This window comes from Notamacropus eugenii, chromosome 3 (assembly GCF_028372415.1).
Source record: "Notamacropus eugenii isolate mMacEug1 chromosome 3, mMacEug1.pri_v2, whole genome shotgun sequence".
Lineage (NCBI taxonomy): Eukaryota > Metazoa > Chordata > Mammalia > Diprotodontia > Macropodidae > Notamacropus > Notamacropus eugenii.
The window spans coordinates 224,007,084-224,026,364 of record NC_092874.1 but is presented as its reverse complement, the minus strand read 5'-3'; the positions used below and the strand labels follow the sequence as shown (position 1 = coordinate 224,026,364).

Sequence of the window (19,281 nt, the reverse complement as noted above, 5' to 3'; positions counted from 1 at the left end):
AAGTGAGAAATGGTTAGTGAAGACTGAAGATGGCCTTTGCCCCTCATCTAAGGTCATAGCCTCCTGAAAATTATCCATAGACTCTTTGGTGATCCATGGACCCTGGGTTAAGAGCCCCTACTGCAAATTAAAATACTGTCAACCAGCACCCCAATACTTGAAAGATCTATGATATGTCTACCTCGTCCTCTCAACTGTGATGGCCACCTTTTACCACCCCAGCAAATTGTCTTAATGAGATGATATGGCTGGAATGTAGCACCTGACAGCCAGTCCAGTGATGAGCTTCTCCTAACAGAGAGGCTGGCCTTTGAACAACAGATGTTCAGTCCACTTGCTGAACCGTACTTGAACCCTCCGAGGTTCGGGGGGCTTGCAAGGACTCAGACATAAAGAGACACCGGAGTGGAAACTGTAAACAAAAATATTTTAATTACACTAGAGAAGTTCCTTACTTCGAGGAAATTTGGAATGACTCTACTGATACTGTGAATTATGAAATTGCTCTCAATTTTATCTGTTTGAAATTTGGATTATTTGCATATCACACTTATGCCTGTGATCGAAAGGATATAGATACCGGTTACTAGGCTTAGGAAACAGGAAAGGGACAGGCAGAAGTCTATGGGCTGAGTTGAAATGAGACCTTCAGGGGACGGTCTTGAGAGCACTGGATTTGGGAGTCAAGAAGTACTGCATTCAATCCCACTTCAGACACTGATGAGCTGTGAGGACCTAGAGAAGTCCCATCATCGCTTTATGCCTCAGTTTTCTCATCTGTATAACGGAGAGAGTGTATAACAGTGCCATCTCCCAGGGTTATTGTGAAAAAGATAAAATGAAATAATATTTGTAACATGCTTGGCAAACCTTAGAGCACTATGGAAATGCTAGCTATGGTTGTGGCTATTGTTACTATGGTAGGAGTTGTTAATCTTATTATTATTAGCTTTTAAATCCACAGAATTTTAATATTACTTTCTTTGATCATCTTACTGAAGTGGTTAAGATTCACAGAGAATTTCAACTACCCAGTGAAAGGGTGCACAAAGCTATTAGTATTTTTAATATATGTTTTCATGTATGAGCAAGGATTTCAGAAGTGAGTGGAAGGAAAGAGAATAAGCACTTATATAGCACCTACTGCAAGCCAGATACTGTGCTAAGTGTTTTTTACAAATATTATCTCATTTGATCCTCACAATGACATTGGAGGCAGGTGATATTACATTTTCCATTCAGAAGACCATCATTCAAAAAGTCTGATGTGTTATCCTACTGCTAAAACTTAGTTCTCATCTTAAAAACTCAAACAGGTCAAGTTTACCTGAATCAGGATTTTATAACCCCTGAAAACTAAAAAATAGAGATAGAGACAGAGATGGAAAGAGGGGAAGAGAGAGAGGGAGAGAGAGAGAGAGAGAGAGAGAGAGAGAGAGAGAGAGAGAGAGAGGAAGTGAGGTGAGGAGAAGAGAAGAGAGAAAAGGAGAGGAGAGAAAAAGAGGGAAGTGAGGACAGGAAGAGAAAGAGAAAGAGAAGAAACAGCCAAGAGATAAGAGAGAGTGAATGAGACAAACAGACATTCTAAATGAATGTCAGGCAGAAAGAGCCATCTGATAAAAGTTATCATTTTGAAAATCTTCACATTTACCGTCCAGGAACTTTTTTGCCCCATGACCACCTACTTTATCCAAGAACACAGAAGGAAAGCTCAAAGGCATTTTCCATAGTCATAACCCAAATTCAAAATTAAGTTTTTAAAAACTGAGAATCAAAGAATCTAGGAGTTGGAAGGGACCTCAATGGCTACTGGAGAATTAGAAATTTAATCCCTATTTGAGGCCCTCCAAGGAGAGCGAGCCAGCTGCCTCCCAAGGCAGCCTGTCTACTTCTGGATAATTGTAACCATTGGGAAGAACGTCCTGAGCTCAAGCCTCTGGTGACATCTTTCCTGGTTCTGCACTCTCCATCCAAAAGAGATCATGTCAAGTCCCTCTTCCAGAGGCCAGCCTTTCAAAGACCTGCTCTCACATCCTGAGCCTCCTCTTCTCCAGGCCAAACATGTCTGCCTTCTTCAGTTAATTCCTATGACACGGACTCAAGGATTTTGATCATATAAGTTGCCCTCCTCTGGATATTTTCCAAATGATCAATATTCTTCTTATACTGGGGTAACCAAAATTAAACACAATACTCCAGATAGATGTGATGAGGGCAGAATACAGTAAAACTAGCACTTCCCTATTCCTGGAAACTACGTTTCCCAATGCAACCCAACATTTTGCTCCAGGGTTCCTTTATATAGAGAGCTTTTATAGTGCATTTAAAACAATCTGATTAAGTACCTTCCTCTCCAGTGCCTACTAAAACTTCCAGATCTTTTCTAGAATTATACCTCCCCCCTCTTATATTTATGAAATTGATTTCTTAAACCGAAGAGTAGGACTTTACATTTATTCCTATTGAATTTTACTTTAACTGATCCCACTCAATGCTCTAACCTGTCCCTCCCAAATTTATGCTATCTGAAATTCTGATAAGTGTGCCATCTATTTTTTTACTCAAGTCATTGATAAACAAATATTAAATAGCACAGGGGTGTTATTTAATACATCAAGCAAACTCAGATCCCTGGGGTACTCTACTGGAGACCTCCTGCCCTGCTGACAATGACCCACTAACAACTACTACAGCTATCTAACCCATTCTGAATCCATCTAATTAGGTTTATCATCTAGTCCACACGTCATCTTTCTCCACAAGAATAATGTGATATACTTTACCAAAAGCTTTGCTAAAACACTGATGAACTTTCATTTCTCTCATCTACTAGTTTAGCAATTTTATCAAAAAAGAAAATCAGATTAGTTTGGCATGAACTATTCTTAAGAAAGACATGATGACTGTAATCATGATTTCCCTTTTCTTATTGTTTGCCAAGCATCTATCATATACATGAGAAGCAGGAGAAAGAAAACATTTTCCCATCTTTTTCAACCTGTGGCAAAGAGGTTAAGATGCCTTCCTATTCCCATTCCCATACACCTGTTAATCCTGCCTCCAACCCAGAAATGGGTGTCCAAGGCTTCTCTTCCTCCAACTCACTTTCTGTGTCAAATAGTATGGGTCAAAGTCCTCCAGTGGTACAGCAACAAGGCCTTGTGGGATATCCCCATAGATGAAAGGCAAACTCTTTCCTGCCTCCAAGTCACTGTTTGGCTTGGGCTTGCTGTCCTCGTCATCATCCCGGTGGCTGCCATCCTGCTTTGGTGGCTTCTTGATCTTGTCCTCAGCAATTCGCTTCTCAATGTTAGCCAGGGACTCAGGAGTGAAAGGCTTGAAACTATCAGGGCCTGGTGGTGCAAGCAGCCGAGCTGCCATCTTCTCATCCTGCAGCAGCTTTGTTCGTTAGTTATATTGCATTCAGGACAGGTCAACTCTGGAAAGAAACAGGGAGACAGACAACATTAATCAATCATTGAATCAAAAGGAGGCCAAACAAAACCATCTTATTCTCAACTTACATCCATACCCTTTGCAACCTGAGAGTAGTCTTATGTCCCACTGACAGTTACTTTTCTCTTCCATTAACTTGTGGCAATCATTGGGAATAGCTTCACAATACCATACATATATTTTACACATTTCTGAGTATCTAAACTTTTTTATGTCATGTACTGGTCTTTACGTGTTGCCTGTGGCTTCTGCAAAACTCCCCCAAAATTCCATTTAATTTCTTATGCCAACCTGTGATATACTGAAATCATAGTGGGGAAAGTGGCAATGTGGAGGGGATAACTGTACTAACTTTGGGCTTTATTTCTAAAATTCTATACTTATTGGTTGTGAAATGTTGGGTCAGTCCCACTCTTGACATGGTCCCCAGGCATCCATATGATGAAGATGCATTATTATTTTCGGTTTTCTTAACAAATGGTGAACCAAAAAGGGAAGAAGAAATTTGCCTATTTGGAACATAACTACTGTTGAATTTATCTAAGATGGATGTATACAAGATGAGCAATTCCTGCGTACAGGGCTCTAGGCAAGCACCCCTAAGCAAGAAGACCTGTCTTATACACACCAAAACAAGATGGAAGGAATACATGATAAACTTATGCTTGACTCAACACACACGATGCCTCTGAACCTTTCCTTTTGATCTATGAACTTGATCAATCCTTCAAAGCTTTTAAACAACCGTAATATCAATGTTCAGAACTATAGCACTTATGTAACTGTCCTTTAAGGATGATCAATTAAGAAAAATAAATCAACATAAATGATAACAAGAGTTGATCTCTGGTAGATAAAAGGTCAAAGGCTATGAACAATTTTCAAAATAATTGCAAATTATAAATGATCACATTGAAAGTACAGTCCAAATTAATAATAAATAATTAATCATAATAAATTATTAGTAACAATATTAAAAGATAATAAAGAAGAGAAAACTAAGACAACTTTGGGCTATACATGTATAACAAATTTGTCAGAGCTGACAAATAGGCACAGATAATGTTGGGGGAGGAGTGTGAGAAAACAGTCATATTGATTCCTACTGTGGGTGTAGCTAGGAAATAGTTTAACCATTCTGGAATATGCTTTGGAAACATGCAAGAAACATCACTATAAACTGCCCACTCCCTTTGACCCAACAATCCCATTACTTGGCATATACCTCAACAAAATCAAAGATGCAAAGAAAGGCCCAATACAGACAAAAAAACATAGCACTTTCTGTAGTAGTAAAGGGCTTGAGAATTTAATTGAGGAAAGGTTAGAAATGCGTTGTTATATTAATGTAATAGAATGTTATTATGCAGTAAGAATGGAAGATCATGAAGGATTTGGAGAAATATGGGAAGACTTCAATGAACAGAGTGAAAAAAATCAGGACCAAGAGGACAATATACACAATGACTGAATAATATAAATGTAAAGACCACTAACAAAAGAATTTCAATTTCAAGTGACTGAAAAGCTATGAAGGAACTAGAGAAAAGACAATGAAGTTCTCCTCCCTGACGGCAGAGAGGTGAGGGACGGACACAGTGTTGTACAGGTTAGCAGACGTTACCTTATGATTGTACCAGATCTGCTTAACTATTTTGCTTTTGTTCCAAGGGAGGGCTCAGTCTGAGGGGACTAAATGAAATTCTTATGAGTTAGAGACAAAATCAAATTTTCTCTTTTCGAAGTAATTTGGGGCCCAGTAGATGGAACTTTGGGCCTGCAGTGAAGAAGACCTGAGTTCAAATCAGCCTTAGACACTCACTAGGTAAGTCACTTCATCTGTTTCAGTTTCTTCATCTGTAAAATGAGGATAACAATAGTCCTTACCTCTCAGGGTTGTGTGGTTAAAAAAAAAAAGTACTTAGCAGTGCTTGGCACATAGTAGGTGCTCTCATTCCCTTTTTTTCCCTCCCCTTATTCCCTTTTAAGTCATAGTACAATGAGAGAACTGGTTAGAAGTGACTAGAGCTTGATAAAATTTTAATTACCCACTAAAAGAAATAAGAAAATTCTAGTTGAAGGACTTAAATTTCCTTCAAAATCAATTACTCACTTATCTGTGCATCTCATAAAGTGTCTCAGAGTTTGCCACACATTCCAGGCACTATATCCACCAACCACTTAACAGGGTTAAATCTAGCACACCAACATTAGGTCCATCTCAATTTTGCGTACAAAGTTAGCGACAGAAAGCTAACAGCAAACAACCTCCTTTCTCCAGCAGATCAAAAGACGTGTAAATTTCATCTAAGTCAAATGGAATAGAATAAATGAACTTTCTGAGGTGCAAATAAAAGGGGAAAAAATGAAAGAAAAAAAGATAATACTTTAACATAAATTGAGTATATAATAATGTATATAAAAGGAGAAAAAAACAAAAAGAAAAATCACCAAAGGAGTCAAGGAATTAGGGTTTCTTGAATTACTATTTTTCTTTTTTGAGAGGAGCATGGCCTCAGTGGATAGAGAACTGGCTGAAAAGCAGGAAAATCCGGGTTTAAGACCTACCTCTGAAACACACTGGCCAAATCACATAACCTCTAAGGCAGCGATGGGGTGCTAATGATGAACTCCTACAAGGAAAAGTACATGTCTTTGGGACCTCAACCCCAAAGCCCCTGAACCCCAAAGCCCCTGAACCCAGATCTTTGGCATTCACCTGAGGCACCTGGCCCATCTCAGTCAATAATCCTTTTAACTGCCCTTCCCTGTGGCCCTCATGGGAAGCACTTGATCCACCCCAGGCTACTTGCCACTCCTACATCCCATCCACATCTTCCCACAGTCTTTCTGTATAAAAGTGTCCATCTTTCCCCCTCTAAATTGCTCAGATTCTTAAAATCTGGTCCGCTTGTATTGGTGTCACAAATAGCACAGATTCCCGCCCACTTCTATTGGCGACACAATAAACAACACGATAAACTTTGTCTTGGACTAAAAAAAGGCTTGAGTGGCCCAATTCTTTTGAGGCAGACACTTCCTCTATACCCTTACATTTCAGGGTTCCCAGCACCCTGAGACCACAACAACAGCTTTCTAATACTTTAAGCTGTAGAAAGCATGCTAACTTGCGTGGCTAGAGGGAAGGTCCCTCTGCTAATGAAATCACAGATCTAGCTAGTCACTAACTCCTTTAATCAACTAACTCTTTGCTCAAAATTACATAGAAAAGATAAAAGTTTCCAGCTCATAAGATTATGTCCATTCTAAATTCTGAGGGCACACATAAAATGATGCAGAAAGTGGAGAATGGTCAGGTTTGCAGGACTTCTGTGAGCAAGCCATCATCCTTTTCTGGGATTCCATTTCCCCAAAAGATACTCCACATAGGAAGCATGCAGAAGACTTCATAGCCAGTCATTCATTAAATTCATCCAATACTGACACACAGTTGATTCATTCAATCCTGAATTGTTACTTTCCAAGTTTCAGCTTCAAAAAAGGGAAATAAACCCCTTAGGACATGTCACATAAAAAGGTTCAAGAAATATAGGTATAAAAAAATAACTGCTTTCTTGTTTAAGTCTTCCACCTGAGGAAAGATGTCATTGTAGCCACATTATTATATAACAGTATGAATTCACTGAGCCAATCAATCAGGTTACTCTAGCACACTTAAAGTGACAAGATGCTATGCCTTGACACTTTTATCAAGTTAGAACACACCTCAATTGAATCAGTTTGAACTAGAACGGCCCTCAGAGGTCATTTAGTCCAATCCCTTCCTTTTGCAGATGAAGAACCTGAGGCAGGGGGGTAGGGGATGGGGGGGGGGGGGGAGGAATGACTTCTCCAAGGTCACACAGATAGTAACTGGCAGTGATCTTCCAGCACAATCCTCAATGGAGGCCCCAACAAGAACTTAAAGAAAAAACCAACAAGAACTTAAAACATCTAAAAAGCAAAGTATGACAGAATATGATAGAAGTATATGATAGAATACTAAAACTTTGAAAAGCCCAGTCTCCACTCAAATATATGATTGTGTATACCCAATGATTCTAAATTACTTACGAAAATGAATAAATATCAAAATGGCACAAAAGAAAGAACCGAACTTGGAATGACAGAACCTGAGATCAAATCCTAGCTTTACTACCTGTGTCACCTTGGACAAGTCATTGATCTCCCTGGTCTCAGCCTTTTAATCTGCAAACAAAAAGGCTGAACCAGAAGACTTCTGGGATTCCTTCCAGTTTAAGATCTATGATCCTGGGCAAACCAATACTCAGTCTCTCCAAAATTAAATTTAGTGAGTATGTATGAGCACAAGCAAGAACACTAAGTGATAAAGTCTGAGGATTTCCCCTTTCCCCACTCCCCACAACTTCTGCCTGGTGAAAATCTACTCACCCTTTAAAGCTCAGATGTCACCTCCTTGATGAAGCCATCCCTGACCTCCAACACACACACACACACACACACACACACACACACACACACACGTACATATACACACACACGCACACACAGAGGCATTAATGATCTTTCCCTTCTCAGACATAGTTAGAATAGGCCTTGGAGATGTAGACCAACTCCTTCATTTTAAAGATGGGGAAACCGAGGCACAAAGAGATTAAGTGACTTCCCCCACAGTCATCTTAGATGTCTTGATGTACCTTGTACCTCTCTCACTTAAGGACACATTCTAGTTTTTTATGTTTACATCCCTAAAAGGAGCTATGTCTCATTTAATCTTTGTCTCTCCTCTAGCCCTTAGTGGGTTGTGTATGTGTTCGTCTTTCATTGCTGAAGAAGACTATACCATCAGAGAAATAATGACACAACTTGCACTTGACTTTGAGTGAGGGAGCGCTGAGCCCTAGTACAATGTTCTTCATAGAGTAGGTTCTGAATAAATATGTGATGAATGAATGAATGAAAGAAGCTTTTATTTGCAGCTCACTAGAAAGGAACCTGTGGTGCTGTGTTTGTGTTTACTTTTTTTTTTTTTGTAATGAGTTTTCATGTGTTTGAGGAAATTTTTCTGGTACCTTTTTAGTTTTTTTAAATCTGATATTATGAAGTTTGTCTATGGAGCAGAGTTTCTAGAACAAGGAGATCTTTCTAGAACACTGAGTTTATGGCAGCTTCCCTTCAACAGATTCAAGAGACACAAATGATTAAAGAGCTGAGGAAAAATACTAAAAAGATATTAGGAACTCAAATAGACCTGTCAAATTTCAATCATCTTCTAAGGAGATTATCCAAAGGGTAATCCTCTCATACACAACCAATTCTTGAGTTTCCTGTAGAGAAGCCAATAGATACTATTAGCTCACATTTATCAACCAACCAACAAGAATCTGTTAAATGCCTACTATGAGCCAACTGGGGATACAAAGACAAAACTGACATAGTCCTTGCCTCCAAGGAGTTTATAATTCTGTCACAATATGTACACAGACTAGACCTGTGATTTCACTCAAGTAGGGAATTCTTGGGTTGGGAGTTGGAAGACTTCTAACTTGGTTGGCATGTTCTCTTTCACAGATATAGTTTTAGAGAACTGCCCAGCTGAGAAGTTGTGTTTTGTACAAGGTCATACAGCCAGCACATAAGAGATGTGGGAAATCTTCAGGCAAAGCCTGGGTTCATACTAGTCACACATATGACAGAGGGGCTTCTTCTTTACAGGGGAAGGGAATAAACATTTTTTAAGCACCTACTATGCGCCAGACACTGTGCAAAAAGCTTTTATAACTATCATACCTGGCTTTTGAGGTCCCTTTTAACCTTGTAATTTTCTGATTTCCTGAGTGAATTTCAGATATAGGAAACAAAAGCAGCAAATATATGGAATGTCACGAGGAGAACAACAAGACTCCTGACTCAGGACTACACAATTCTGCCTCACTTCAATCCAATTCATGTCCAGGTCAAGATATCCCCCTTGATGTCACTGGTCCTCTTCAAAAACAAAGGACCACTACCATCATCAACAAGAGAGGGTGGGAGTTGAACCTGGGTCTTCTTGGCTTTGAGACCTGTTCTCTCTCCACTATGCTAAGGAACTTCTTTGTACATGATAACGACCACCATCACCACCACCGCGATAATGGTAGCTAGTATTTACACAGCAATTTAAGGTTTACAAATATTATTTCATTTTATCTTCACAACTACTCTGGGAGGTGGCTGCTATTATTATTCTCCATTTCACAGATGAAGAAATTGAGGCAGAAAGAGGTTACCCTTGTACATAAATAAATATATTCAAAATACATACACTATAAATATCAGGTAAATGGAGGGGACAGGGGGAAGACTGAAATGCCGAGCAGCTGGGGGATTTGTATGCTACTTTATGGGTACAAGGAACTTTGTTCAGTTGTTTCAGTTGTGTCTGACTCCTCATGACCCCACTTGGGGTTTTCTTGGCAAAGATTTTGTAGTGGTTGGTTTGCCATTTCCTTCTCCAGCTCATTTTACAGATGAGGAAACTGAGGAGCACAGGGTTAAGTGAGCTGCCCAGGCCAGATTTAAACTCAGGTCTTCCTGACTCTAGGCCCAACATTTTATCCACGGTGCCATGCAGCTTCCCTACAAAGAACTTTACATGCATTAATTTATTATCACATTTAAGCAACCCTGTGAGGTAGGTAGTGCAAATATTGTCATTCTCATTTGACATTACAAGGAAACTGAGGCAGAATTCAACAACTTGCTCAAAGCTACAAAGTCATTAAATGGATAAATTTGAACTTGGCTCCATGCCTTGTGACTCCAAATCTAAGTACACCATCTGTCAACCTATGTCAGAGACTCAGACTGAGTATAGAGGAGGATGGATGCTCAGAGACAATGTGTGTGTACTTTGCAGCATTATGCCTGAATGATGAGTCACATATGAGATTCAGACAGACCAGTTGTGATTACATACAGTTTCACACAACCTCCTAAGTCATCTTTTCATCTCTACTCTCCCCACTCCAATCTGTCCTTTATACCATTAGCTGATTAATCTTGCTCATATGCAGATCTGGTCATGCTCAAAACTCCCCAATGCAAAACTCTTTCCATTGCATAAAAGCTAAGGTTCAAACGCCCTAATATGATACATATCAACATTCAATTTCTTCCACAGTTTGAGCCATCCTCCCTATTTATCTCATACTACTCCCTCTCACATATCCTCTCCCATAAAACAGAAATCTCTCTCCTCCACACATATCCCATGGTGGGGAGAGGGGAGGTAGGGAAATTCTGTATTCCATGTTTTTGTTCCAAGCCTTCAAAAACATATTATATTAATTGCAATTATTCTAAATTCAAATATTTTTATGTTTAAAGAACACTACCAGAATCTTTTCATGTCTTCACCCATTTCTCTAACATTTTGAAATCACAATTTTTTTTGTAATTCTTTTTTTTGTGATTATAACAAAAGCAAGATGTAGTGCTTTCACAAAGCGGGTACTTAAGAAATGTTTGTTCAGTCAAGATTCCTTAACCAAATGCCACATCTTCCAGGTCAGTTCAACAAGAATTTATTTAGCATTTATTACACTTCCTACCATCAAGGAGTTGACATTATACTGAGGGGAAAAAAAAAACCCAACATGTCACAGATAATTAAGTAGAAGCAATATAAAAAATAAATATAAGGCTCTACTTTGAGGAGAAAAGGCCCTAAACAACTGGAGGGAAGTCTTCTTGTAAGAAACAGCACTTGAGTTGAGGCATGAACAGAGTTAGGAGATCTAAGAGGCAGAGGTGAAGAGGAAAAGCATTCCAGGCATGGAGCACAGCCTGGGCAAAGTCCCAATGACAGGAAGTGTCATGCTGTGAATGGGAGACAGAAATCAGGCCAGTTTGGCCAAAAGTCAGAGGGCATGAAGGGGAGCGGTAGGAGACAAGTCTGAAGGTACACTGGAGCATACTTTGGGATGGGTTTTAAATGTGAACCAGAGGAGTTGGTGCTTAATCCTAGGACAACTGGGAGGCCTTGCCAATATAATGCAAATAACAATACTACCAAATCAATTTATAGATTCAGTGCCTTATTGCTCAAATTACAAATAGCAAAATTAATCTGGAGGAACAAAAGGTCATGAACCTCAAAGGAAAGAATGAGTGGGAATAAAGGAGGTCCAGAAGTACCAGATTTCAAGCTATACTACAAGGCAATAATCAATACTCTTTGGTACTGATTAAAATTTTTAAAAAGTTCCTCAGTCAAATAGTTGAGCTACACAAAACCCAGAAGCAATCAAATGTAGGAACAAAGCACTGATAAACACAAGAACTCCACCTACTGGGGTAAGAACTTATTATTCAATAAAAGCTATTCAGAAAGCTAGGAGGCAGTCAGGCAGAAGTTAGGTTTAGTCGATACTTCATATCATATGTTAACACAAGCTCCGAATGATGGACTACATATACCATATATCAAAGGCCACAACGTAAACAAATTACAAGACTAGAGTTGAAGATAAATTTCACAACTATAGCTAGGAGAAGACCAAACAAGTTACCAGACAGAATACTAGGAGATAAAATGCACAATTTTAAATGACATTAATTTGAAAAGCTTTTGCACCAAAAAAAAAACCCAAAACCCCAAACTCAAACAAATCAATGATTTTTGAAGTAGAAGAGAAACAGTGAATTGGGGGGAAAACCTTAATAGCAAGTTTTTCTGATGAAGGTCTAATATCTAAGACATACAGGAATCTGATACAAACATAGGAATGTAATTCATTCCTCAATAACTAAATGGCCAAAGGATATGAACAGGCAGGAAGGTAAGCAATCAACAACAGCGAGAAAAAAGTGTTCTCAATCACCTAAAAGAAATGCAAATTGAAACAGCTCTGAGAATCCAACACACAGCATCAGACTGGCAAAGTTAAAAACGTTACAGTGATTGTTGAAGGAGAGATGAGAAGACAGGCACACTCAAGGACTGCTGATGGAGCTATGAAGCTGTCCAACCATTGGGCTATAAATATTTTTATACATATAGGTCCTTTTCTATCCAACCATTCTGGAAATCAATTTGGAACTATTCCCCGCAAAGTCCCTAAATTGCGCACACTTTTTTAAACCACCACTCCTCATTTATATTGCACAGAGATAAAAGAAAAAGGAAAGGATCCTTATGCACAAAAGTATGCATAGTTCCTTTCGTTCTAGCAAAAACTGTAAATAAGGTGGGTACCTACCAAATGGGAATAGCTAAAGAAATTATGATATCTGAATGTAACATATTATTGTGCCATCATCATCGTCATCATCATCAAAAAGGATTATGAAGAAACCTGGGAGAACTCGTATGAACTGGTGTTGAGCGCAGTGAGCAGAAACATGAGAACATTTATTCCATGGCTACAACAATGTAAAGGAAGACAACTGTGAGACACACAGTGACCAATCACAGCTCCAGCAGACTGGTGATGAATGAAGTGGCATTTATTAACCTTAATAATTGTTTGCTATATGTAAGGAGCTGAGAGTACAAAGAGAAAAGCAACATAGTCCTTGGCCTCAAGGAGTTCACATTCTCCCAGGAAGAAACAACACCTAAGAGATTTCTGCAAAGCTGACAGTAATGCATTTTTTTCAATGTCATTTCCACCGAATAAACCATATCCATGTCTAAAGTTGAACCACTTGAAAGCGCCAAGGACTTTGGTGGAGAGAACTTTATTTTCCAAGTTTTCAGCTGCTGGGGCTGTGGAAGGGACAGAAGCAATCACCAGGTCTCAGCTTCACAAGGGCTAATTCCCTGGATAATGACAGCTGGGCTGGGAGCAGGGTCAGTGGTCTGGAAGTCACACTGTTATTCCTGGTCTTTGGGGCCAGAGTCCTAGGATGTCATCATCCAAATCTGAGGGAAAGTGGTAACTGGATGGCGGTAGCAGTGGTAGGACTCAGCTGACATATACTACATCTTTCTCTCCCTCAGGGACACCCTGCTGCTTCAACTAGGCTGGCTTATCTGTCCCCATCAACTGCAAGCGGTAAGGATACTCTACATCTTCATAAGGGTTGTTCCCTTGGATGATGGCAAGGTCAGTGGTCTGGGTGGGTGACTGCTATTCCTGGGGTTCTTGGGCTCACCTAATATGACAGCAGGCTAGTGGTTAATGGTGTTGATGGTGAGGATGGCAGGTTCATTCTACAGAAGGGTTGTTCCCCTCGATGATGAATGTGAGGGGCCAGGGATCTGGAGGGCACTGTCATTTCTCCAGTTGATGATCGAAAGGAGATTGAGTGAAAGGGGAGGTGGAAAGTTCATTGACTTTGAGTTGAAAAAGGCCTTAGAGCCTATCTAGTTCAACTCTTGAACAGTGAGCCCTTATCTCAGCAGGGGGAATGCTTATGTTTATTGAATACTTTACAGATGAGGAAACTGGTGACAAACACGGTGAAGTAATGTGCCTGAGGTCACGCAAGTAGCAAGCAGCAGGACTGGGATTCCAGCCAAGGTCCTTCAGATAACAAGCCCAGAATCCTTTTCACTCTGCCACAGGGGGAAGCAGGAGAGAGCAGAGTCATCAAAACCGAGGAAGGAAAAAGTATTCAGAAGGTGGGGTGGTCAACATCATCAAATGCTGCACTGAGGGCAAGAAGGAAGAAGACTGAGGAAAGGCCATAGGATTGAGCAACTTACATGAATTCTTCCCCAGTCCTCCCTGTTTGAATGCACCTCTCCCATGTTATCATCAATTTCTGGATCAATTTTTTTTTATAGTAATTTGCTTGTCTGACATATTCCCCTACTACAGATTCCTTGAGAGAAGGGACTAGCTCTTACCCCTACTTTGTATATCTCCCCAAGGAAGTCAGGGAAAGGAGTAGATGTGAGAGGAAAGATGATCAGGTACACAATAAACATGTTCTGTTTTGAGATGCACAAGGGACATCCAGTTAGAAAGTGTGATTCTCAGAAGACAGACTAAGGCTATATACGTGTGTGTGTGTGTGTGTGTGTGTGTGTGTGTGTGTGTGTGTGTGTGTGTGCCCTGCACATGTTAGGTATTTCATAAATACTTACAAATTGAAGTGAAAACAAAATTGGTGCACAATGCAGTCCTTAATCCAGCCAGATTTCTCAGAAGTATGGGCTGTTGGTCATAAGGCAAGTGAGAAAATGCCTGTGTTATCTTAACTTTAGTACTGGAAAAATAGCTCAAGTATTACAGACTGTGAATCAATAGTTTAACTTTCATAGGAGTCATAATTTTGGCGCCAAAAGGGGCGTGGAGGTTTTATCCAAACCCCTAATTTTATAGATGAGGAATGTAAGGCCCAGACAAGTTAAATAACTCTCCAAAGGTGAGAGAACTATAATTACAAGTAGAGCTAAAACTAGAGCCCAAGTCCACTAATGCCTATAGTTAGAGGAGTCCAGCGCAAACCCAAATCCACTGCATTGCATGTCTACGTACAGAATGGTTCCGATCACTAATCTCTTTCCTGCCTATACATCCTACCAGCTTAGTCTTCTGAAGGCATTATTTTTTTAAATCCTGTCACTGCCCTGTTCAAAAACACCCAATACATCCCTCCTGTCTTTCAGATAAAGTCTAATTCTGAGCTGATCTAACTACCCTAACTTACACCCCAGTACTCTCCCAAATGAAACCTCTGGGCTAGTGTGTCAGTCTTCTGAATGTGGCATAATCACTTCAGACATTAAGTTGTTGCTCAGTGTCCTGCTTGCCACTTCTCTATCTTGCCATCCTCTGAGGTTTGGCTTATGTCCCTCGGCCTCCACAGACTCCATGACAACCCCAGCCCACACTAATCTCTCCTTTTTCTGTATTCCTATGGAGTTTATTTCCTGCGATGTTCATTTTGGCACTTCATTAAACGCTGCCTTGACTGTTGCTTATCATAGCCCTTATCTTTGCACCTCTCATTGTCAGTTCTTAGAGGCCATGAATCTTGTCTTAAACTTCCTTTGCTTCACCCTCAGCACTCTCTTTCTTCCCTACCCTTTAACAATACCAGCTCCCAATCTCAGATCATCTCCAACATCTCTTTTCTCCATTGTTGTTTCAAAGTTACTGGAAAAGGTCTGGGAGATGGAATCACATGGTCATTCTGCTGCATATGGTGGTGCCGTGGATGTAGACCGGGCCTGGAATCAGGAAGACCTGAGTTCAAATCTGACCTCAGACACTAAGTAGTAAATTGACGTTGGGCAAGTCACTTAACCCTGTTTGCCTCAGTTTCCTCAACTATAAAATAAGGATATTAATAGCACCTACCTCACAGAGCTGTTGTGAGAATCAAATGAGATATCTGTAAAGTGCTTTTTGTAGGTGTCATATAAAAGACTAGCTATTAATACACTACTGTTGTTTATGATGACTGCTGTTCAATAAGCCAAGATTTACTTTTCTGTTTATGTGAGACACAAAGCCAACCTCCTCCCACTTTCTTTGGAACACTGCTCCCACTGAAACCCAACGGCTTCTTCAGAAGCCTGGCGAGCAGAAGGTTGTGAGACACAAAAGAATGAATGAGGAAGTCATCAGCAGGTTGGCCAAGGCTGTATGTCTGTAGATCACAAGTGGTTCCCTAGCTACCTCTTTCCCACCAAACTAATGTTCTTGAATCTACTGCTAATCTGCCCTAACTCACAGGAAGAACCATCAAGTTGAGACAGGACAAAGCTGTTACTGTCATGGACTCAGCCCAGCACCGGGCAGCGTGAGACAGCATGCCTCTTACCTCGAGGACTCAGACAATGATGGAAGACCCAGAACCTCATCTGCCAGAAGAGCCCATGTCTGATATCAGGCTTGATCTCCTTTTCTTCCTAGAACCTGAAACACAACTAATGCTCATTCTTTGTCATCACAGGATTCAAGGGTGAAAAAAAATATTGAGGAAGTGACAAAGGGGACTACTAGTCTAGACCTGTACCAGCAAGGAAAAACTGGTTGCCTACGTATGAATGACAAGAATCTTGGAGAGAAGTGACCATTCAATCTTATAATTCATTAACAAAAAAGGAAGCCAGAAAGCACCCCAGTTTTTGGAAAAGTATATTTCAAAGAGTTAAGACAGGGCTGCCACTGCCAAAACTTCTCCAAAGACAGTGACTTCAAGTGGGATGAGAATCTCTTAAAAATGAAATCTCATCAACACTAAAACAGACTATTCCAAACAAGAAGAAAAGGAGGAGCCATCTAAAGAGATGGATGTGGATACCCAGGAACTCATTAACCAATGGAGATTATTAAAAGAAGGCAGAAGAAAGGCCAGGTGGTAGAGGAGTAATACAAAATGATGGCATGAGCCTGTGAAATTGTGTCAGGAGTGCTAAATTTCAGAGTAAGTTGAGTTCCAATGAGTTCCAAAGGAAAGACAATGGCCTTTTACAGTTATGTTGGGGTTGAGAGAAAGATTAAAAAAAAAAGAATGGTATTACCCTCCCCCCCAAATGGCAGAGAGAAATCAAAGGTATAAAACTCCCATTTTACTTCTTTTCTCTGCCAAAGACAAATGAAACTCAAGATAAATGAAGAGTCAGAGGACCTAGATGCCCTCAACGAGTACAAGTCATCAGATCTGTACAAACTATATCTCAGGGTTCTAAAAAACAAATGGATATAAATAATTGCTGAGCTACTGTCAGTGATCTCCTGAAAAATCAGAAGATAAGACTCTTCATCCTGAAAGCTGATGAGATGGAATGATTCCTATCAACATTTCAGAAGGCATTATTAAGGAGTATTAGACTCCATGCTACTGACATAGGACCAGCCTTCCTGTGCTTGGAACAGCTCATCATCAGGATGCCTATATGGTGATGAATTTTTTTCATTCATAGAAGTTTGCAAAGGTCATCTACTAAATTACAGAGCTGTTGTGATCTACATCAGTAACCACCATCAGAATAGCCACATTGATGAAAACAAAGATGTCTGAAATAATGTAAACTCATACAAAAAGCAATAAACACATCATCAAGTTCATCAAGAAGCAATCATATAAGACCAACCTCATTTTATGGACAGACTAGTTAACACAATAAATACTAGCTATTACTATATTATTGCTGTCCATGATGACTACTGTTCAGTAATCCAAGATTAACAGACTAGTTAGCTCAGTTAACAGACTAATAGTTAAAGATGATACCACAGACACAGGACATTTGACTTTCATCAAGGCACTTGGCAAAGTCTTTGACATACTTAAGGACAAAGTGAGAGAGATATAGTCTCAATGACAGTTCATATCACACCAATACTATCCATGGGGTTTTCTTGGCAAAGACACTAACGTGATTTTCCATTTCCTCTTCCAGTGGATTAAGGCAAACGGACATTAAGTGACTTGCCCAGGGTCACACAGCTAGTGAGCATCTGAGGCCATATTTGAACACAGGTCTTCCTGTCTCCAGGTCAAGTGAATCACTGAACCACCAACCTGCCTCATGTTGACATCTACCTATCCTTGAAAGCCAACTCACATGCCACCGCATTCAAAAAGCCTTATCTGATCACCTTCAGCAACGAATGACTTTGGCGTTCTTAGAACTCACAGAAAACTTAACTTGCATCTCTCCTGCATTTGTAGGTTACTTTGTAATATTCTTATTTCTGAAATGTCATTCCTCTGAGTAGACAAAATTGCATGAAAATAGGAGTTATGTCTTATCTAAATTCGTATCTCCCCCTAGCACAGTCCTCTGTGGCTGGTCATTTCAGCTGTGCCAGACTCTTCTTGACCCCATTTGGGGTTTTCTTAGCAAAGATACTAGAGTGGTTTGCCATTTCCTTCTCCAGCTCATTTTACAGTTGAAGAAACTGAGGTGGATAGGATTAAGTGACTTGTCCAGGGTCACACATCTAGTAAGTACCAGAGGCCAGATTTGAACTCAGGGAACGAGTCTTCAGGAGTCTAGGCCTGGCCTAGCCACCCCTGTACAATGCTTTGTACACTTTAAAAAATGAGTGTTGAGCTTAATTTAAACCATCTAGTGATCATCAGTGAACAATACTCAACTTCAGATAAGAAAGGAGCTGTAATTTTACTGTATATGGAACTCCCAGTGTGGCAACTCCCTTCACCAACCAGATCTAAACAGACTTAGACTAATCTATGACTTAATAGGTAAGGAATTGCCAGGGACACACAGATTAGCTTGCCTCAGGTCAGGCAACTAGTGAGAATCCAGGTCTTCTACTATTCTATTTGCACCACCACTATACCGAGTAAAATAGAAAAGGCAATTTATGTTCTCACTGTTAATGGCATTCTATATCGATATCTATATCTACAGTATAAAATCTGAAATAGACTTTTAGCTGCATTTGTTTTATCTGCTGTATATTTACTTAAGGTAATGACAAGATATCCCAGAATTAGATTTTGAGGAGCCCCTTGAAATCTGAACTAGAAATTAGAACCAGGAATCAGTATTTTCACCAGTTTCTCCAATAAGGAGTCAGCTAATGACATAATGGATATAGTATTGGGTCTGGAGTCAGGAAGACCTGAGTTAAAATCCGGGCTTACACACTTATTAGCTGTGTGACTCTGAGCAAGTCACTTCACTTCTGTCTACCTCAGTTTCCTCAACTGCAAAATGGGAATTAAGAACAGTACTTACCTCCCATGGCTATTGTAAGCATCAAATTAGATAATATTTGTAAAAAGTTCTTAGAACAGTGCCCAGCACACAGTAGGTGGTATATAAATGCATATTTCCTTTCCTTCTTTTCTCTAAACATAGATTAATTAGGTATGGTAGGAAGATAACATACAGAAAAGGTCTGTGATCAGCACTCTTTATCA

General features: G+C 39.9%; 1 protein-coding gene across 1 annotated transcript in view; it reads right to left on the bottom strand.

The window, feature by feature from the left end:
- The window catches only part of SCN8A (sodium voltage-gated channel alpha subunit 8), a 203,889-nt gene that overhangs the window by 129,059 nt on the left and 55,549 nt on the right, over window positions 1-19,281 (bottom strand). The window contains exon 2 of the mRNA XM_072654715.1: window positions 3,106-3,439. Coding sequence (XP_072510816.1) covers window positions 3,106-3,381 — 276 coding nt within the window. The 5' untranslated portion in view covers window positions 3,382-3,439. The remainder of the gene's footprint in view (window positions 1-3,105; window positions 3,440-19,281) is intronic.